The following is a 20071-nucleotide window of genomic DNA, read 5'->3' as shown; positions in this document are numbered from 1 at the left end:
GTCACCTGGGAAGTCTCTGGAGGGGATGAGGCGGCTGTGCTGGTTCTAGGTCTGCCCCAGGGAGGGCAAGCAGTCCAGGCCATTCTCCGACCCAGCCGAGGAGTCCCGGGAGGAACGGCCCTGGAGAAAGCGGATGATTTTGTCGATTGTGGCCTCCTGGTACTCGTGGGACCACCTGTGTTCGAGGGGAAAATCTGATTTAATTTTTCCGTTGTGCGAGATGCCACAACATAGCTCTGTTCATTTGGGCCGGGAGCCAGAGACGCCCTTCCTCCACCCCAGCTCTCTAGGAGCACCCCTTTTCCCCAGGGAAAATGGAGGAACACTGGATGCCACAGGAAAGCCCCTTGCCCTGTGCCTTGCCAGGCTGGAGGGCTACGAGCAGGTTGGGATGCCAGCCCGGGGCGCTGCTGCGGGAAGGGGAAGCAGGAGGCGAGAGGGACCCAGGTGAGCTGCGGAACCTGCCAGCATCACTCCTGCCTGGAAGGCTGGGGGCACGAGGACGGGCATCCTCCCAGCGATGGCGGGGTGGGGAGCTCTGTTATCCAGAGGAGGCCCAAGAACAAGAACAGCAGAAGGATTATGGTGGGGACCTTTGCTCCCTTCATCCTCTGGAGTACCTGAGGTGACTCACCTCCCCTTTGGCCTGTTCTGCCTCCCTCATCTGTTTCTCCCAGTTTCCTTGTGCTCTTTGCTACTGGTTATGCAAGCCGTTCTGCCCAGGTGTCAAGGAACCCCTTGGCACAGGTTCCTTTTACTTACTTGATACCATTAAACTTCAGGACAGCCCTCATGTCCTTGGGAAGTGTTTCTGGGTCCGGCCACTCAAAATGGTCTGTAACAGGTACGATGTTCTTTCCAGAGTTCAGGGCTGTCACAATCTCCTGCAGGCGCATGCAAGTGCTCAGGCTACGGCCCGTGTCAGCCCATCACCAGCCCCTTCCTGCTCCAACGTCCACCAAGCTCCCACCCGACGGCATCTCCTACCTTGTGCACCCAGTCCTTGCACTCGGGGTCTCCCATGCATTTATCCAGTGCGTTTGGCGAGAGGACCAGCACAAAATTGCGGGCACTCATCACGCTCTGGACCAGCTTGTCCTCAAACTTCCCTGCCTCCAGCTTCTCCACATCGATGAACACGCTGAAGCCGTGCAGCTGCAGGTGGACCTTCAGCAGGCTGGTGGCAAGAGGGACAGCACCATGAGGAGAGCTACTGCCAGCGCCGGGGTTTCACATGCTCTCCCACCACGTCGGCCAAGACGTGGTGAGACAGAGGGGCAGCGAACAGGCTCCCACAGAGAATGGCACGGTCCTTGAGGTGCCAGCTGCCAGCCCAGCCTGCTTACAGGTGTCTGGGCCCACGCAGAAAACACGGGGAGCTCGACATTAACTCCCTGCTGTGATCCCCTACAGCTCTACGAGCACAGCGTGAGAAAAGAGTAAGTCAGTGTCAAAGAGGGACGGGGTGGCAGTGACAGGACGGGGAATTAGCCTGTCCACCGCACAGCTTATGGCACGTGCTGTCCCCGTTTGCACTGCAGCATTTGGCAGCCTCTCCCTCCTCCCCGCTGCAGCCTGCAGCTCTCCCGGCTCAATGCTCTTCCCACAACCGACCACCAGCCTTTGCTCTGAGCTTCAGCCCAGCACCACATCGTTGCCTGCAGGACTCACCTGGCCAACTGCGACCCGGTGCTCCTCCGGTAGCTGATGAATACGTCAGTCCCATCGGATGCGGTTTGCAGCGTTATAGGGGAGTGAAGCATTTCTAGGCAGAGCAAACAGCAACCAGAAGTTAAAAATACCCAACAGCTTGTCCCAAACAACCCTCGATACTCGGCCCCACCCGCCTGCTCCGGCAGCGAGCAGCAGCGGGACCCGCACCCCTTGCAGCAGTGAGGATGCGGACGCGGTGGAAACCCGTGTTGATGTGGCAGTCCTCCTGCAGCTGCTGCTCCGTCACCCGGTGCAAGAAGTTGCGGTTGATGCCGCACGTCAGCAGGTTGTACGTGTACTGACGAAACTTGGGGTCGATGCCGCCCAGCCAGTCGGCCAGGTTGCTGTGGTCGCAGGTGGAATAGTTTGCAAAGGTCTTCAGCTCTGTCAGCTCCCGGCAAAACCTGGCAGAGAAACAAATGAAAGCGTGGAGTGGGGAAGGGGAGGCTGCTGGACCAGGCAGCACCTAGAGACATTTGGTACCACATCTTTTGTCTGCACAGGAGAGAGTGCAGCTACTTGCCGTGGTGAAGAATGAGCTAAAGGAAGAGAAAAAGAGAAGAACAGCTGCGTGACTGCGGGAGTGTTGGTCCTCAGGACACAGAGGTATGAGGAGCTCAGCTAAGGCAGAGAAGCTCGGCTAAGTTCCCATCTTTCTGGGTAACTTGCAGGATCCCACCTCCCCTGTGCCATAGGTGGTCTCTCCCCATCGCACACCTCTCCCATGCATTGGCCCCATTGCAGGAATCCCTCTGGGACTCCATACTGCGCTGGAAAAGCCCTGGCAGTCCAGGTTTTGCATTTTGAGGATCTCTGTTCTCATCTTTGCAAGAAGGGAAAGGCACAGACCTTTTCCCTGGCTCTGTCACTGTGGTGATGACCATGAGAGAGGCCAGTGTGCCCTCGTGGTGGACCTACCTTTTCCGAGTGATGCTGGAGTCCATCCCCAAATCCTCCTGCAGCTCCTCCTCCGTCAGCCTCAGGAGAATGTCCCCATCCACCTGGTGGTCCTGCCAAGAGAAATCCAGGCTGGAAAGGTCCCAGGAAAAGCTGTTGGGTGAGATGCTTACACCTCTGCTGCAAGATGGGGCAAAAGGGCCCATCCAGGTTTCCCTCCCCCGGCACGCAGCCCTACCAGGAAGCTCTGGCAGTATTTGTTGAATCCGATCTGCTGCAGCCATGTCTGCACCTCGCAAGGCTTCCAGTTGGGAACCGTGGGCAGGATGCGCCGAGGAACCTCCTCCCCTATCATGCGCAGCACCTTTTTGGCCAGGGAGGAGATGGTGCTGCTGGTGGAGTAGCACACTACCCTCTTCAGGCTTTGCGTAGCCCCAGTCTCACTGAAAATCTGGGGACACAAAGGGAGGAGACATCACTTTGCTTTCCCTCCTCCTCCCCACAACCTGTGCTGGGCCAGCTGAGGACCAGGGTACTTGGTGAGCTCATAGGGGAGCAAAAGACACCAAGATGCAGCTGTGGCAATGCTTCCCTTTTGCATCTCCTTCCTTCAGGCCGACCTACCCTTTACCTTTGTTTTCTTCTGCCTGGTTTTGATGGCAGCCTCCGTGCAGAGGTAGAAGGCAGCGATGCACTGTGCTTCCAGCCGCGAGCTGTCCAGCAAGGGTACCAGCCGCTGCAGGTCGTCCGCCGTCCTCCCCTGGCTGTTGTCACTGCTGCCCAGCATCTCGCAGGCAAACTGCTCCGCATCCAGCGAGGCGATGAACGGCTCCACCAGAGCCAGCGTCCCCGAGCGCTCCACCTCCTTCTCGATCTCTTTGTTGGTGGCCAGCACCGTGATGGCCAGGCACGCGTGCAGGCGGATTAGGTCATCCTCTCTTGAGAACACCAGTGGGAAAAGCCACTCCGCCGTCCTCTTCTCGATCATCAGGCGCTGGTTGGCCTGCCCTCCGTACATGGCACAGTTGGCCAGGGCCATGGCGCAGTGCCGCAGCACGACGGGGTCCGTCCAGCGGCACCAGTAGAGGATAGCATCCAGGCCTCCATCAGAGATAAGCTGGAAACAGGTCTCCTCAGTGTGTTTGAACATGTGCTCCAGGATACCGGAGACGCTCTGCGCCAGCTGGGGAACATCTCGCTCCTTGGCTAAGTTGAGAATCACTCCCAGACCGATCCGAGCGATCCGATCCCTGCAGGAAGGAGAGGCACAGGCAGGTGAGGGGCAGACGGCCGCGCAGGGAGCGAGAACAGTGACTGGCGTGTGAACTCCCCTGTGCTTCGGTGGTGTTTGCCCCATGACAGCCAGATGTTTCCCTGCCGGACACGGCTGCTAGTTATACTGTCAGGCTGCAATGCAGCGAGATGCGACGCGCTGGTGTTGGAAGAACCTGTCTGGGTCTGATGGAAGAGCTTGTGATGGCACAGGGTGTGGGGTCCATAGCCCAGGACCACCACGTGCTCGAGGTAAGACATACGTAGCAATTAACAGTGCAGGGTAGGCTAATGCCAGGCTACAAATAGATCTGCTTAGTCAGCTTGGCTGGGTGTGTGTGAGCTGCTTCGTGTTCGGGGCCGAAAACTTGCTTGTCCCTAACCAGTGCTGTCCTGTGGCTGCTCTCCAGACGGGTGCCAAGCCCAGGGCAGGGGTTTCACACCTGGCTGAGCAACCAACCGCGTGGAACTGGCCACGGGGGCATGCGAGAGCCGGGGATCTGCCTGTCCTGGGATGGCAGCGCGGAGGCAGCTTGGAGGAAAGCTGTTTGTTTCCTCAGTCCTGCGCTCTCCTAGAAGAGGGCAGCAAGGGCCTGGGGGCAGGGAACCAAGGGCCACCAGCCGCTGCTCAGCCGTGGCTGGCCTTGGGAGCCCCGGTGTCTTAAAATGACACCTGAATGGGGCTGCGCCCTAAAAGCATAGAGTGAGGAAGGGGGAAATGATGGGCTCTTGGCTGCCCTCCCATGAGCTTGCCTGGGGCGAGGGGGCAGCTCCGTCTCTTGCCTTAGAAATGACCCTTTTGGTGTCCCATTGGTGGAGCCGCTCCGTTCACAAGGCACAAGCGCTGGCGCGGATGCCCCATGCCGTGCTGCTCACGAGGGCAGGGGCGCGTTTGGCCCCCAGCGATGGTGGGGGTGAAGGCACGCCAGCCTCTCTGCGTTGGCAGGCGGGAAGAGCATTTCTGGGAAGCCTGTGGCCCGCATGGCTCATGCTGACCTTGGGGTGGGTTTGGCAGCAAATGCTGTGGAGAGCTCTGGAAAAAAAAGCCCTCAGCCTGGGACTGGCTCCGAGCCCGGACTCGGCCACGGAGCTGGATGACAAACACGGCCCCGCCAGGTCCCTGACTCCCCGCAGCCGCGGGATGGAGCCAGGACCGGTCCAGCTCCCAGCTAAGCGCCGCTGCTGCTGCGCACAGATGCTGGGAGAGGTCACTAAGCCAGAGGCTTGGACCCAGGGGGGGACCCTGCACCTCCCTGCCATCGCTCGGAGGTTGATGGTGGGTCAGGCCACGGGGAGCGAGGGGCTGGGGGCCCACAGCTGCTCCGAGACCCTGGCCCATGAACTGCTCCAGGAGCAGAGACAGCAACTCCAGCAGCTGCTTTCTCTTGCCAGGAAGCTAAGTGCTGAATTCAGACCACGCCAGCGATGTTTCCTGGGATTAATTCCACTCTAATGGACTTTCCTGATTTAGCTGTTGCTTCTTTTTGCCTGCCAGTGCGTGCAGCGAGGCCCAGGCTGTGAGTCCACAACCTTACAGCAAGACACATCGCCCATGGAGCTGGAGCAAGACCATAAACTTTGGCCAGGCTTCCTCCACACGCGCCCAAAGCCCTGGCTGGGGCCGGCTGGGCTTGGGCTCACCGAGGGAGAGCAGAGCTGGCAGAGCCGCGCGTTTGCCTGCGGGATCCCAGGAGAGAAAGGCCTGATCCTGACCCAGCTCACAGCAGGTATACGGCTTCTCTCTGGGACCGGCACGCCGCAGGCGGTGCTGCTGGGGCATGCCGAACCAGACACAGGGCAGAGCGGAGATTTCGCCTGCGAGGGGACCTTGTGGGATTGCATTCACGGTGTGTGAAGGGCGAGCTGCGTGGGGGTGCTGCATCAGCACTGCTGTGCATTTGGATGTGTTGGGTGCCACGTGTGCACACGCACCCTCGTACACGCGCTCGTATATGCACACACACGTGCACACACACGCTCCCACCCCACCTGTGCCGACGCTTTGGCAGAGCCAGCCCAATGCTTCTCACCTGTCCTGGGGAGCAGCACACGCATCTCCAGCCTCTGAGCTAGGGACCACGGGCTGGGGGGGCTCCGAGGGCCGCTGACCGGCCGGCCCCCTCCTTATGGCCTCACTCCAGCCCTGGTCAGCAGCAGAAAGTCTCTGGGAACCGGCTTTGTCCTCCTCCTCCTGCTGCAGTTATGGCTAAGGGGGAGGCGTGTCTCATCCTTGGGGGTCAGATGCTCTGGACCAGCCAAACCGACCCAGCTCAGCCACGAAGGGTGTCTTGTCTGGGTGACCCCAGGCTGAGGGTGCCTCATGAGGACACCCCGATCATCGTCAGCGTCCCTGAGCTGGGGCTGGTCCTCCTCCCTCCAGCCGTGGAGGTGGGGGGGTAGGTCATGCCATTGCCTGGGCGTGACCAGCAAGTCAGGGACCCCTGTGTGCCAGTGCTGGGTGTGGGGGGGACACGGTGTGGAGCCGAGGGGGTTTGATGCACAGGGAGCACCCAGAGCAGGGAAATTTGGGGGGTGTGGGTGGGATGGGTAGAGGAAATCCCTGCTGTGCTCGGGGCGGCAGGCAAGCCTGCGGTGAGGAGGGCTGTGCCTGGCCGGGGGGGGGCTTTTTGCAGACTCACCTGTTTTCCGCCACCAGGATCTGCTCCAGGAGTTTTCCTGCCTGGCACTTTGTCTCCAGCTCTGCCGTGTACAGCAGGTTCAGCAGCAGGTCCAGGCCCCCCTCCAGGCGGATCACATCGCACAGCACTTTGGCCACGTCCCTCCCCAGCGTGGGCATCCCCCAGGCTTCCTCTACCAGCTGGAAGACCTCGGCGATGGACCCCCTCAGCTCCGCGGGGCTGGCTGCCTGCTTGGTGCGGGTGATGGCCTGGTGCAGGGCAGGGAGGATGCGGTCCAGGGCTGCCCGCACGTCCGTGTTCACCCCGGGGGAAACCTCCCGGTGCTCCCTGGAGCTGCCCCCGCCTGCCCAGCTGCCCGCCTGGCTCACGCACTCAGGCACCACCAGCCTCTCCGCACCCGACATGGCGAAGAACCGGCACAGTTTATAGAGGGAGACGAGCAAGGTGAGCACCATCGGCATCTCCTAGCGCAGCATCCTTGGTCACCCGCTTGCCGGGAGCACCCGGCCAGGGCCACCACCCTCCTTGAGGGGACTGGAGCTGGCCGGAGCGGAGGTGCAGGAGCGGGGACGGAGCTGGCCCGGGGTCCAGCCGCAGGGCTGGGCCGCCGGCTCCCTCTCCCCTCTCTGCCCTGCCGGGATGCGGAGCTGGAAGCGGTGGCAGGAGCCGCCTTCCCAGAGCCAGGCTCAGCATCCCTGGTCCTCAGGGGCTGATGTCACCCCGCGCAGGCGCCGCCTCTCCAAGGAGGGGCTCATCTCTGGGCAGCAGCATCCCCCTCCTCTCTGCAGATGCTCTGACATCCCCCCCAGACCCCTCCTTCCACAGCCCTCCGCCTGCCCAGCCTGAGCTGGGGCTTGTCCCACTGTCCCCATGGCCCCCCCCTTGCCCAAGCTGCTGCAGAGCCTGTGGTCACCTCCACGGCAGGCAGGGACCCCCACGCTGCTTTTGAAGCACATCTCTCTGGGACCCTCTGCAACTGGTGAAGGGGGCACAGGGTGGAAGTAAAGGGCCAGGCACCGTGGTGACCATGGTCACAGTCACGGTGAGGTTGTGGCCATCCTGGCACTGCGTTTTGAACCCGTTTGGTGTCTGTGTAGCGGGGTAAATAGCTCCCTTTTAGTGGTGGAAATTCAGAGCAGCTCTTCTGGGTGGGCTTGGGATTTGCATGATAAAAGAAAGAGCAGAGGCAGCCTGGGCCCCTTTTATTTTCTTTTTTCCAGGCCAGACGTGCTCAGGGCAGAAATGCTTTGGACACTTCTCGCCTGTGTTGGGAGGAGCAGCTTAAATCCTTGGCTCCAAAACCAGGTTGTTGCCAGCTCAGACTGAGACTTAAATTCAAGTTGATGTTTTGATGCGACAGAGTCGCTTTTAATCCTCTCTGAATCCACTACACAGGGACAGACAGAGGAAGGGGACATTAGCTCCCAGCGAAGGACGGTAAACAAGGTGTCCCGAGCGGCACAGTACTGCGGGAGAGACTCAGCACAAAACCAGTAAGGATTTTCCTGATAAATTATTATTAAGCAGGGGTAATGATACGGGCTGTTGCAATGCAGCACAGCAGAGGGGTTTCCTACCTCAGGGGAGGCTGCTGCCTGGGGGTCGCAGAATTCAAACCATTCCCTTAGGCTTGTCCTGACAAGCCCAGAGAGCTGAGCTTTGCTTTGCTTTGCTTTTAGTTTTGCTTTGCTTTGCTTTGCTTTTTGAGAGGGATTTCCAGCACCAGCAGCCTGGGCTCTGGGAATGGCAGGGGTTCCCAACCTTGCCCTGGGGGATCAGCCCCATCGCCTCAGCTTTCCTTGCTGGCTCTGCTCAGCCCTTGGCTGCAAGGGCTCCCCAGGGCCCCGTTACCCAAACCAACCCCTCTCCCGGGGTCTCCTCCTGCCATGCTTTGAGCACAGCAGCCAGGGAAGGGCTCGCCGAGCCTTCTTGGGTCTGTGGTTGCTGGTGGTCGGGAGCCTGGAGCAGCAGGAGGGAGCTTTGTCTCAGCTGATCAGCAAAAGCAGCTCAGACACTGCTCAGCCCTTCTCCCCCCCCCAGTCTCCCCACAAGCCTGCGCCCTCTCAGGTCGCTTGTCCCCCAGGCTTGGTTCAACAGGGACAAGATGAAGCTTTAGTGCAACAGTGGGCTGGCGCTTGCACCCAGGCACACCACCAGCTCCGCCATAGCTGAGGCCAGGGGGAAAGGAGCGGGGTGACAGGGCTGCAGGAGAAGTCCTGCCCCAACAGCCCACGTCTGGTGGCTGCCCTTGGCTCACCAGGGCTTTCCAGGTGGAAATGCCTTTCTCAACACCAAATCAAAGCTCTTTCCAGCAAGGGTGGGTGCAGCTGATGCTGGGAACTGCCTATGTCCAAGCTGGCAGAGGCGAGGCCCCTGGAGCGGGCACCCTGCTCGGGTCCTTCTCTTCCCAAACCTTCCATCACTTATGAAAGCCCAGAGCTGCGCCACTCCTGCCCCGGGGCCGGGACGGACCCCACGGAGCTCCTGCCCCAGCAGTGCCGCGGCAGCGGAGGCAGCTGGAGGCAGTATCTCTGTAGCCTTGTGTGCGTTTGCTCCTTGCCCCTGATTAAATAAACATCCCGGAGTTATCAGGAGCTGCCAAAAGAGCTGAGTCGACATTAATTAGTAACCGAAAAGATTGGTCAGAAAGGGAATGATGGGAGCAAAATACACAGGCTTTTGTTTGCCTACTGCAGTGAAAGTGCATAGGGCTCCCGCTCTCCCTCCCTCCCTCCCGGACGCTCACCTCTGGCCCCCGGTCCCCGTGCACAGAGGCGGCACCTGCCCCGTCCCGAGCTGCCATGTCTTGGGGCTCCCCAGGTCTGCTCCCAGCCTTGCTGACATTGAGAAAGCTGAAATCCCAAGAGCAAGTCCTCCAAAACAGTGACATTTTGGGCAAGCATAAGCCCAGGGCTTTTCCCTTTGCCCTCTGAGCATTGCTCCCCCGTCCCCTCTCGTTAGGGTTTTTGTTTTGCCAAGACCAGGCTGAGAAACGGCCTCCCCTTGAGACGGAGGCTGGGAGCTTTAATACCATGAGGTTTGCTATGAAATAAGTGTGGCAGGACCTCAAAACTGGTTCCTGGCTCTGGCCTGCTGTGTCCCCCTGCTCTCTGAACCAGTGCCCAACCTGCACCCGGGCTGGGAAGGCGCTGGCAGCAAAGGCACAGCCAGCGGCTCTCGGAGCTGCCTGCAAGCATGGGGAGCACTGTTCCCCCCAAACGCACCCGTCTCGATACGGACTGCGGGGTATGCTGGGTGGGAGAGCGTCTCTGCCCCTTTTCCCCTGCTCCGACCTTGACCTGTTTGTTTTCTCCCACTGGGGCAGGCTGAGTAAACAGTGGATTCCGGGGCCCCGGCTGCAGCCGCGCTCCAGCCCGCACAGTCACAGGAGGGCTGCGCTCCCGGCCGCCCAGGATGAAGCTGCTCTTCCCTGCCCTCGTGCTGGCCCTGCTCGCTGCCGCCCGTGCTGCTGAAGGTGAGCCGGAGCCGGCCAGCCCCACGCCGGGTGCCTCCTGCTTGCAGCCAGGATGGGGATGGAGCGAGTGCGGCTCCTGGGCTGATGGAGGGACTGGGGAGCCTGGGCAGGGTGAGGAGGGGACCAGGTGGCGGCCATGGGCACTGGCCACGTTGGCTACGGGTCGCAGCACGGGGAGAAGGCAAGCAGGCAGCACACAGGTATCAGTGGTGCCTGGGCAAATCCCTGGCCATCCTACAGCTGGACTGCCAGCGTGGAGCTGGGACCCTGGCACAGCCTGGTCCATGGCTCCCATCCCAGCAGGACCTGGCTGGGAGCGGGGAGAGGTGCCGCTGTAGCCCCTGGTGATGGGGTAGACTATGGAGAGGTGGGGTCCCCCCAGCCGGGATGCGCCCGCGTTTGCTTTTACCCCCGGGGCTGGGCTGGGGGGGAGGCACCGGCCCCGCTGCCCACCCCGCATTACTCCTCCTGCGCTGGCGGGCGGCTTTTGCAGACTCCTGCGTGGGCCGCTGCGAGGATGGCTTCGACGCGCGGCGCAAATGCCAGTGCGACACCCTCTGCGTGTACTACCAGAGCTGCTGCAGCGACTACTCCACCGCCTGCAAAGCCAAAGGTACCGGCCCCGCGGCCGCCCTCCCAGCTGGGACAGGGGCTGCTGGTGTGGCCCCAGGTGCCCGACACCACAGGGGCTTGGAGGGGTCCATGCTGGGTCAGCTCTGCACCCACCCGTGTCCACAGGGTGAAGTCAGCGCCAGGATTTGGTGCTCAGGGTGCTGCAGCACCAGGGGTTTTCGGCAGCCAGCTCACTGCCGCCTGCAGCGTGGGGTCCGTGCAAATCCTTATTGCCCGGGAGCAAGTGGCTCCCGTGCCCGGACCCAGTGGGAGACGCCAACCTGCTCCCTCCCGCAGTGACCCGGGGAGATGTCTTTGCCTTGCCGGAGGACGACTACCTCGACTACAACCTCACCGTCGAGTTCAGCACGGTACAGGGCACCGAGGCAGCCCCCACAGAACTGCCCACGTCCCTGTCACCGGTGCAGACCACACTGGAGAGCAAGCCAGGCCCCGAGGAGATGCTGACAGAGGTGCCTGTGGAAGAGGTGCCCAGCACCACGCTGGATGGGTTCGGGGAGCAGGAACCCGTGGAGGAGCCCGAGGAGCTATGCAGCAAGAAACCTTTTGATGCCTTCACCGACCTGAAGAACGGTTCCCTTTATGCTTTCCGAGGTACCTCGGGGACCTTTCCCGGGCACATGGGACATGCTGCCACACCGTCACCCCACGCTGGTGGCTGTGGTCCCTCCTGCCGCTCCCACCTCCCCTCTCTCCCCAGGGAAGTACTTCTATGAGTTGGACGAGACAAGCGTGCGGCCCGGCTACCCCAAGCTCATCAGCGACGTCTGGGGCATCGAGGGCCCTATTGACGCAGCCTTCACACGCATCAACTGCCAGGGCAAGACTTACCTGTTCAAGGTGGGCAGGAGCCTGGCTGCAGGCCTGGGGGCGCTCCTGGGGCGGCTGGCACGGCCCCCCAACCCGCCCTGTCCCCACCCTGGCACCCTCCATGCATGCACATCCACAACGGCTGCCAGATATCCCCAAATCCCTGCGGCTGTCCGGGACCCCAGGCAGCCGCAGCCTCATCACGGGGCTTTCCAGCATCCGCTCGCTCCCCCGCGGCAGACCCGCGCCTGGGGGACGCTGCACCCAGCCCCCTGACCCCCCCTCTGTCCCGCACCCCCCCAGGGCAGCCAGTACTGGCGCTTTGATGACGGAGCCCTGGACCCCGGCTACCCACGCGACATCTCCGAGGGCTTTGAAGGCATCCCGAACAGCATCGACGCGGCCTTCGCCCTCCCTGCGCACAGCTACCACGGCAATGAGAGAGTTTATTTCTTCAAGGGTAAGGGGTGCAGCCACCTGCTCCCGGGCAGAGCCTGGCACCAGCGGCCGTGGGCAGGACACCCTTCTAGCTACTGCTCCCCCTCGAGTGCGTGTCCCCCACTAATGCCCTGCGCATCCTCTCCTAGACAAGTACTACTGGTCCTACGACTTTGCCCACCAGCCCACGCAGGCCGACTGCGAGAAGTCCTCCCCCTCTGCCGTGTTCAACCACTACGCCTTCATGAACCGCGACAGCTGGGAGGACATCTTCCAGATCCTCTTTGGCGGCAGGATGAGTAAGGGCTGGGCCAGTCCTGGGGGAAAAGGGCCGGCGGGTGCCAATATAACCCACACTGATGGGGCGCGAGGGGTGCAGGCACCCAGAGAGGAGGTGCTTGGGAGCGCGGGCAGGCTGGGCGAGCCACCCTGCTAGGCAGGAGCCCAGGCTATGCACAGGAACCCCCCAGGCCACAGCTGCATGTCCCACAGCATCCCAAATCCCACCCTCTGCAGCCCTTATGCCCCACACTACCGAGCCCGTCACCAGCCATCTCGCACCACAGCGTCACTGCTGGGGACTGTTTATTCCCACTGGAGATGTCACAGGAAAACCCCAACCCTGGGCAAGAGAAAGGAAAGACAGAGAGGAGGAGAAGGGGGCTCAGCAGCACAGGGCTGATCCCAGCCAAGGGTGGGGTGAGGGACTGCTCCCGGCTCTGCCTGGCCCGTGTCCCCATCACGCATCCCCTCCGGGCTGGGATGCTTTGGAGCATCCCTGTGGGTCTCGGAGAAGGTGCTGGAGGCTGCCTGTGGGGCTGGGCTCGGCTCACCTCCATACGTTGCTGGCCCTCTCACTTGCCCTCTGCCTCTTTGCTAGCCGGGGCGAGCAGCCCGCGGTACATCAGCAAAGACTGGCGGGGGGTGCCCAGCCGGCTGGACGCTGCCATGGCCGGCAGGATCTACGTGGCCTCCCAGCAGCCCCGGAGGAGGAAGTCTCGCCGCCAGCGCAAGAGGTACAAGAGTCACCGGTCACTGAATTTGGGTTTCTGGAGCTGGCTGCAAAATGACTCCAACTCCGCGGGTGTCGAAAGTGACTGGCTGTCAGGCTCCCAGTGCGAGACCCTCCAGAGCGTCTACTTCTTCGTAGGAGGTGAGTCTGGGGCGGCAGGATCCAGGAGAGGTGCGGAACCAGGGCTGCCGGGGCAGGGGGAGGTCTCCTCTCGCTTTGCGATGTCCCTGAGCTCCGGGATGCAGTGGGAAGGTGCCCAGGGCTGGCAGCGAGGGTTGGCAGCTCCCCGCAGCTCTGCCCTGACAGCCATCTCCCCTTCCTCCCAGATAAGTACTACCGCGTCAACCTGCGCACCAAGCGCGTGGACCTGGTGCAGCCCCGCTACCCGCGCTCCATCGCCCAGTACTGGCTGGACTGCCCGCAGCCCGGGGAGGGGAGCACCTGAGAGGGCCCCGCCGGAGCCGCCTGGCAGCGCAGCCCCTAGCTAGACAGAAATAAACTGTGAGTGCTGTGCAGGCTGGAGAGCCCTGTCTGTCCGTCCATCTGTCCGTCCCGTGGTCTGTGCAGTCCTTGTAGTCTGAGATCCCTGGGCCCCCAGGGGCTGTTGTCGTCCCCCCCAGGTATAATAACTGTGCGTGGGCTGTGCCAGATCCCCGCTGCTGGCCCCGTCCACGGCGTGGCTGCGGCTGCTCAGATCTGCTCCGCCAGCCAGTCCGGTGCCTCTTCCCACTGGAGGAGAGGGACGGTGCCGGCGGCTGCGGAGCCAGCAGGGTCAGGTCTCCAGTGCCCCCGGGATCAGGTCCACAGCCCCATGCGTGAGCGGCTGGGCTCGGGATGGGTGCCCATCCCCGAGGGACCACATTCGAGGCACTGCCTGGCATCCCCCCGCTGCCCTGCTCACCTCTTGGCTCCGGCAATCCCGGCCACGGCGGTGCTGAAGGTATGACCCTTCCCTCGGTGGGGCCTGGCAGCTCCCGGGGGAGCGGGTGCCACTGAGACGAGCTCCTGCTCCTGCCCCGGCTCCTGCCATGAGGACACATGAACAAACCCTGACCCACTGCCCCACCACCCCCCGTAACCCCAGGGGCTTCCTGAGCTGTAGCTGATGCCCAGGGGGGTGGCCTCAGGCCCCGGCTCTCACCTCTTCCCCTGCTGTGGCTGGGGGTGCCCGAGGAGCTGATGGGAGCTGGGAAGAGCCACGTCCTCCTGGCTGGGTGGCAGGATGCTGGCGCTTCCCTCGGGGGGGACTGGTTGCGGCACAGGGGGCCCTGGCAGCACCTGGGGGGTGAGCAGAGCAGTCAGGCTGCTGTGCCGTGCTGTGCCACCCACCTCTGAAGGGACCCCTGGGGCCGTACCTGGGACACGATGGCATCGGCCGGCCCGGGGCAGCACTGGGGGCACCCCGGGCAGCCGGGGCGGCCGGAGGCAGGAGGCAGCTTCTGCAAGAGGGGATAGCAGCGGGTGGGTGGTTCGTGCATCCTCACCCTGCCGTGGGCACAGCCCCACATGAGGATGCCCATGGAGCCTGGGGTCCCCCACGCTCACCGGCAGCCGGGGGCCAGAGGCGGGTGTCACGTCAGGCTGCCGAAGCCTTGCAGGGTGGCCAGGGGGGACACGGGGGGTGCGGGCACTCCGGAGCGGGGGCTGGATGTCACATGAACTGCGGGTGGCTCTGCGGGATGGGCCAGCTGGGACGTCACCGCTGGGGTCTGGGGACAGCCGGGGCTGCCTGGGGAGCAGCGAGGGAGCAGGGCAGGGCATTGGCAGCCTCTGGTGAACCTCTGAGCCCTGCTCGGCCCCAGGGAGTCCCTAGGAGAGGCTGGCTGACACAGGGTGCTGCCTGGGCGGGGGCTCTGTCTGCCCCGCCGGCCCCTTGAGCCCCCAGTTGTGGGTCCTGAGCGTGCCCCCCGTACCTCAGCTGCTCGTTCTCCACCACAAAGTCCCGCAGGAGGCCGTAGAGGCTGGGCCAGGCTGGGGCTCCCTCTGACGGGAGCTGCCCTTCGAGAGGGGAGCGACGCAGCCCTGCGGGGCCGTACCTGCCTCCCCAGCCTGGCCATGCCCCTGCCCTCGGGGGGGTCCCCGGGACCTCTGTGCTCCTCGTCGGCACCCTGGGCAGGCACAGCTGCTGGCGCAGGGAGAGGTTTTCCAGCTGCAGGGCGTGGATTTCTTCCTCCAAGGTTTGCAGCAGCTTCTCCCGGGACACCTGGGAGCACAAAGGGGTGGCTCAGGGGGGTCCCAGCAGCGGGGCAGAGCACCCTGCCCACAGCCCCTGCCTGCTATACCCTGTTGACCAGGGGCCTGGTGGTGACCCTCCGGGCTCGGCTGGCGTAGTGCAGCGTGCTCAGCGTCTCCGAGAGGCAGCGCGAGGATGGGGAGATGCAGGCGACCTGCCGATGAGGAAGAGCCGCAGGTGAGCAGCCAGCCGGGGGGTCACCCGTCCTCCTCCAGCATTCCCCTCCATGGGGCGAGACCCCGGCCCCCTGCAGCTTCGTGCACCCCTGCCCAGTCTCCTCCGTGCACGTACCATCAGGGTGACGCCCGAGCCGCCCAGGGAGCGGGCCAGCAGCCGGGTGAGCTTGCTGTCCCGGTAAGGGATGTGCATCCGCTTCCCTCGGGGTTTGGCCAACAGAGAGATGCAGTGTCCTGCCGGAGGACGAGCCACAGAGGGTGCAACAGGGCTCTGACAAGGACCAGCAGCTCGTGCTCCCATGGTGGGGGGGTCCCCCCACTCTTACCTAGTGCCAGGAGGCTGCGGTTGATGTTGTTGGCTTCCACGGAGAGCTCCCCGCTGGAGCCGGTCTCCTTCACCCGCTCGCTGCCAGCCAGGTCCACGAAGCACAGCGTGCCCTGCTTGCTGGGGCAGGCGCTGGGCTGGGGGACCTGTGTTGAGGGGGTGATGCTCTGGCCCCCCCTTGCCCCTTCCCTGTGGCCCACAGCAGTGTCCCAACCCCCGGGTCTGGGATCTGACTCCCTGCTGTTCGCCCCAGCCCCACCAACACATCCTTGGGGAGGAGGAGGTGATCCCCCACCCTGGGGCTGTTTGCACCCCCACAAAGAGCCCTGACCCCCCCCCCGAGTCCTCCCCCCAGACCAGGATGTGCACTCACAGCCCGGCTGCGGATGTGGATGGTCAGAAGAGCGTGGCTGCGGCTCGAGTGCCTGTTGAGGGCATGTGCCGAGGTCCGTCGCCTCTGGGATCCTGCCGGGGGGGGATTGAGAGCTGCAGGGGGACACGACACCCCACACCCCAGCACGGCACCACTGCCCACCCCCTGCCAGACATGAGCCCGCCTGGGCTCTGCAGCAGGATGGGGAGCTGCCCCTCTTGGCTGCCATCGGAGCCCCACCAGCCCCAGGGATGGTCTGCGGGTGGCTGAGTCCCCCCAATACCGGGTCTGGCACCCCCTGAACATGCCCCAGCCCTGCGCCCGTGGCTCAGCACCTTGCAGGAGCAGGTTGGCGATGGCCTCCAGGCTCTCGAAGTCCACACTGAGCTGGTTCTCCACGTAGAAGCCGCGGGTTTTGCTCCACCGCAGGGGCAGGGCACATGGCGGCCCCGGGCTCAGCAGGTCCCGGACCTGGGGGGTATGGCGGAGGGGAGGCACTGGGGGAGTGGGGGCATGGGGTGCCAGCAGAGCCGGGCTGGGCAGCCGGGCAGACACTTACCTGCTCGTTGTAGATCTCCAGGTAGGAAGCACTGAGAGCCAGGTCAGAGCCGCGGCTCCGGCTCTGCTCCAGGAGGCAGGTGAAGGATCTCTGCATCAGCCCCAGCAGCCCCGGGGCTGCCGGCTGGGTCTCGCTCTGCGGAGATGCCAGGAACGGTAAGCAGTCACATTGCGTTGGGCACCCACCTGCTCCCACCACCCCGGCACCCACGACCGGGTGAGAAGAGCCCATCCCACCATCATGATCAGGTCAGGCACAGGGGGACAGCGTTGTACCTGGGCAAGGGGTCCCATCAGGGTGTAGGTCTTCCCTGAGCCGGTCTGCCCGAAGGCAAAGACAGTGCAGGAGAAGCTGGGGAAGATGTTGAGCCTCAGGGATGGCCCCAGGCAGTGGCACAGGGATGCCACCTCCCGGCATGGCCCTGGCAATGCAGACCCACCGGCGAGGCCCAGACTGGTGCAGCACAGCGGGCATGGGGTGGGCTGGAGGGCTGGGGTCCGCGGGGGGCTCGCTGGGACTCACCCGTCTATCGCCAGCTCCACCAGCTGCCTCATCCCACTGCCTTCGAACACGGCCTCCTGCGAGGCTCCCGCGTCAAACACGGCGCTGAACCCGAAGGTGGCATCGTGCCTGGCCGCACTCACCTGGGCGCAGGGACAGCAGCAGCTCAGGGGGTGCTGCAGCCCCCCCCCGCCCCGACCCCTCCGTGGGGAGGTGGCACTTACGTGGACAGTGCCGTCGCCAAGGCTGTGGACAACCTGCCGGTCACCTCGCCGCGTCTCCGTGCAGGTCAGTGGCCGGACCCTAATGGGGGGGGGGTTGGACGAGGACACAGAGGTGTCGCTGCATGGGGACCCCGAGGAGCCCCGCTGTGCCCCTGCCCTGGGGCAGGAGGGTCCCTGCCACGTCCCCGAGCCCTTTGCGTCCCCCCTTACCTCAGCACCACTCTCAAGCGCGTCTCTCTGCCCACCATGGGGCCCTCCCGCTCGTCTCTGGGGCTCCTTTGGGGAACAGAGGGCAGCGGGGTGGTGAGTGCCCCCCAGCTGGGGGCCCTGCCCAGGGGTACCCCAGGGGCTGGGGTAGAGGGGCCCATGGTCTCGCTCTGCTCGTGCTGTCCTCCCGTCCCCACTGTGCCCTGGGGCCTGGCAGGGGAGAGAGTGCAATGTCCCCCCATGTCCCCGCAGAGGGTCTGTCCTGTTCCCCCCCAGCCTTTCTGGGGTGCCAGCCCCCCTGCCGGCTGCCCAGGCGGCTGTATGGGCCGGGTGGTTGCTGCCCAGGCCCTGCCTGTTGCAGGACGGGGTGACCTCCGTCCCCTCCAGCTCCCCACTGACTTACGGTCTCTCCTGGTCCCGTGGGAGTGTTTTGGGCCGTACGCTCGGCTGGGGCTCCCAGCCCTGCTCCCCCTCCGGCTCCATTCGCTCCCCCCCACCCCAGCACCCCTCGCTCGGGGTGCCCGCAGCGCCCGGCCAGTCCCGGCAGGAGCCACCGCCAACCGGGCCGGGCTGTCCCCGCACAACAGGTACCACCGCTCCGGTTAAACATTGACCGGTGCCAGCCCCGAGGGAGAGCGGCCGCGGCACAGCGGGGGGCGAGACGGGGAGGGGGGGGTCAGCGGTGGCACCTCGGCCCTGGGAGCCGGGGAGGGAGTGCAGGGGGCCCCGGGCTCCTGCACCTGATGGGGGGGGTCCCCAACCCACCGGCACCGGCCTCCCCGAGCCCCCTCCAAGCCCTGGGATCCTCAAGGGCTCCACTGTGCCCCGACGGCGGCGGGGGGGGGTGGGTGGGGAAGACCAGTACGGGCAGCTGGTGGGGTTACTGGTCCCCGGGGGTGCTGGGAGAGACTGTCCCCGAGGCAGCTGGGGCTGTCGGGGTGCTGCCGTCGGGGGGGCGCGGAGCGGGGACCGGCCCCGGGAGCCGCCGGGGATGGGCTGGGAAGGAGGGGGGGGGCAGCACCGCCCGTTCGGGGCGGTCCCAGCCCGCCGGGGGGGGGGGGTCGGAGGGGGTCGGGGGATAAAAGCCGGGGCGGCGGCGGCGGGGCCGGGGGAGCCGGGCAGGATGAGCGCGGCCCCGGGCACCTCCCGCGCCCCCCAGCCGCTGCTCCGCTTCCCCGACGGGGCGGGCGGGCCGGGCGGCGGGAGAGCGGCGGGGGGGTCGGGCCGCGCCCCGGGGCCGTGCCCCTACCCCTACCCCTGCCCGGGGGGGCCGCGAAAGCGGCGGCGGACCACCTTCAGCCGGGGGCAGCTGTCGGAGCTGGAGCGGGCCTTCGCCGCCGTGCCCTACCCGGACATCGCCACCCGGGAGCGCCTGGCCGAGCTCACCCAGCTGCCCGAGGCCAAGATCCAGGTGAGTGTGGATGGGATCCCCCCCTCCGTCCCTCCCTCCCGGGGCCGGGACCCCCCTCCTCCGCGGGGCCGTCCCGTCGGGCTGCCCCCGGTGTCTCACGGTCCCGTCCCTCCCGCTCCATTCCCTCCCCGGCCCAGGTCTGGTTCCAGAATCGCCGTGCCCGCAGGATCCGCAGCGCCAAACCGGAGCCGCCGCCGCTGCCGCCGCTGCCGCCACCTGGGGAGTGGGGTCCCCCCGCAGCACCCCCCGACAGCACCGCCCCGGGCCCGGCCCCCGCCCTGCCTCCACCGGGAGCCCGCAGTCCCACTCGGGGCCTCCCCACCTCGCTGGGCGCCATCTCCGACCTCATCTACAGCGTGGCCATCACCAACCTGGGCGAGCTGTAACCGTGGCGGGGACCCCCCCGGCACCGGGGACCCCTCCCAGCACCAAGGTCCCCCCCCCGGCTTAGCGCCGCGATTTCATTAGGGTGTGGAATTACTGCCGGTCCCGAAGGTCCCGAGGATGTCATCCAATATCCTAAATGCCGGTGCGGCCGTGGCGGGGCCAGCTCCCCATCAACCCCCTAATACCGACTAATCTTTTGGAAAAAATACCTTAATCTGAGGCCGTATCCGCGGATGACTGTGGCGCGGCCGCCCCTAATCCGCAGGCACGTTCGCAGGTGCCGGCAGATCTCCCCGTATCGGATATTAAAGCGTGTTTGCAGAGGGGCTTAGCTGCCATCAGAGCATTAATCACCGTGTCCGGCTCTGGCAGGGTGCCCACCCGGCAGGTGTCCGGTGTGGGCCCGGCGGTGCCAGCCTCGGCGCCCCCTCCCCGCCGTGGGTGCACCGAGCCGGCTCCGCTCCCTGCTCCGTGGCACCCAAGAAGCTGCCAGGCTCTCGTGTTGAGGCGCTTCCCCTCCCTGCCCACAGAAGCTGGGCGCCCTTTGGCAGGGGAGGTAGAGAGCCACGCACCCCTCGCTGCCCCGTCTGCCTGCACCCCACGGCACGGGCGGGCAGCTGCGGCTCGTGCTCCTCCCCGAGGCACCGACAGCCACAGGGCCACGGGTCAGGAGATGCGGCAGGCCCCGCGTGAGGATGCCGAGCTGCTGCAAAGCCGAGCCGGGTGCCAACCCCAACGTGGCTGCGCCGGACGCTGTCGTCCTCCTGAACTGATCTGTGTGGAGGG

General features: G+C 64.7%; 4 protein-coding genes across 4 annotated transcripts; 2 read left to right on the top strand and 2 right to left on the bottom strand.

Moving 5' to 3' along the window:
* Positions 1 to 45: 45 nt before the first annotated feature.
* On the bottom strand, positions 46 to 6982 carry SARM1 (sterile alpha and TIR motif containing 1). The gene is made up of 9 exons (XM_050909102.1): positions 6522 to 6982; positions 3242 to 3860; positions 2849 to 3061; positions 2632 to 2723; positions 1882 to 2117; positions 1672 to 1765; positions 988 to 1177; positions 763 to 884; positions 46 to 175 (listed from the first exon to the last, which is right to left on the bottom strand). Exons 1-9 carry the CDS (start codon positions 6980 to 6982, stop codon positions 46 to 48), a joined length of 2157 nt encoding a protein of 718 aa, XP_050765059.1.
* A 2938-nt stretch (positions 6983 to 9920) lies between these two features.
* VTN (vitronectin) lies at positions 9921 to 13363 on the top strand. The gene is made up of 8 exons (XM_050909110.1): positions 9921 to 9996; positions 10490 to 10609; positions 10906 to 11223; positions 11330 to 11469; positions 11743 to 11899; positions 12027 to 12176; positions 12758 to 13030; positions 13216 to 13363. The coding sequence occupies exons 1-8, from the start codon at positions 9936 to 9938 to the stop codon at positions 13332 to 13334; spliced, it is 1338 nt and encodes a 445-aa protein (XP_050765067.1). The 5' UTR covers positions 9921 to 9935; the 3' UTR covers positions 13335 to 13363.
* A 216-nt stretch (positions 13364 to 13579) lies between these two features.
* Positions 13580 to 18097, bottom strand: KIF12 (kinesin family member 12). Its single transcript, XM_050909153.1, is given in 21 exon segments — positions 13580 to 13644; positions 13791 to 13912; positions 14031 to 14167; positions 14245 to 14328; positions 14435 to 14618; positions 14803 to 15092; positions 15172 to 15276; positions 15414 to 15532; positions 15625 to 15760; positions 15997 to 16088; positions 16280 to 16304; positions 16306 to 16467; positions 16556 to 16690; positions 16831 to 16906; positions 17078 to 17199; positions 17281 to 17359; positions 17491 to 17556; positions 17891 to 17985; positions 17988 to 18032; positions 18034 to 18063; positions 18065 to 18097. Coding segments are annotated over 21 exon segments (2202 nt in total).
* Positions 18098 to 18610: 513 nt separating this feature from the next.
* SEBOX (SEBOX homeobox) lies at positions 18611 to 19284 on the top strand. The gene is made up of 2 exons (XM_050909197.1): positions 18611 to 18898; positions 19036 to 19284. The coding sequence occupies exons 1-2, from the start codon at positions 18611 to 18613 to the stop codon at positions 19282 to 19284; spliced, it is 537 nt and encodes a 178-aa protein (XP_050765154.1).
* Positions 19285 to 20071: the final 787 nt, after the last annotated feature.

The sequence above is a fragment of the Gymnogyps californianus genome, chromosome 20, assembly GCF_018139145.2.
Source record: "Gymnogyps californianus isolate 813 chromosome 20, ASM1813914v2, whole genome shotgun sequence".
NCBI lineage: Eukaryota > Metazoa > Chordata > Aves > Accipitriformes > Cathartidae > Gymnogyps > Gymnogyps californianus.
This window is presented reverse-complemented; position numbering and strand designations above follow the sequence as displayed.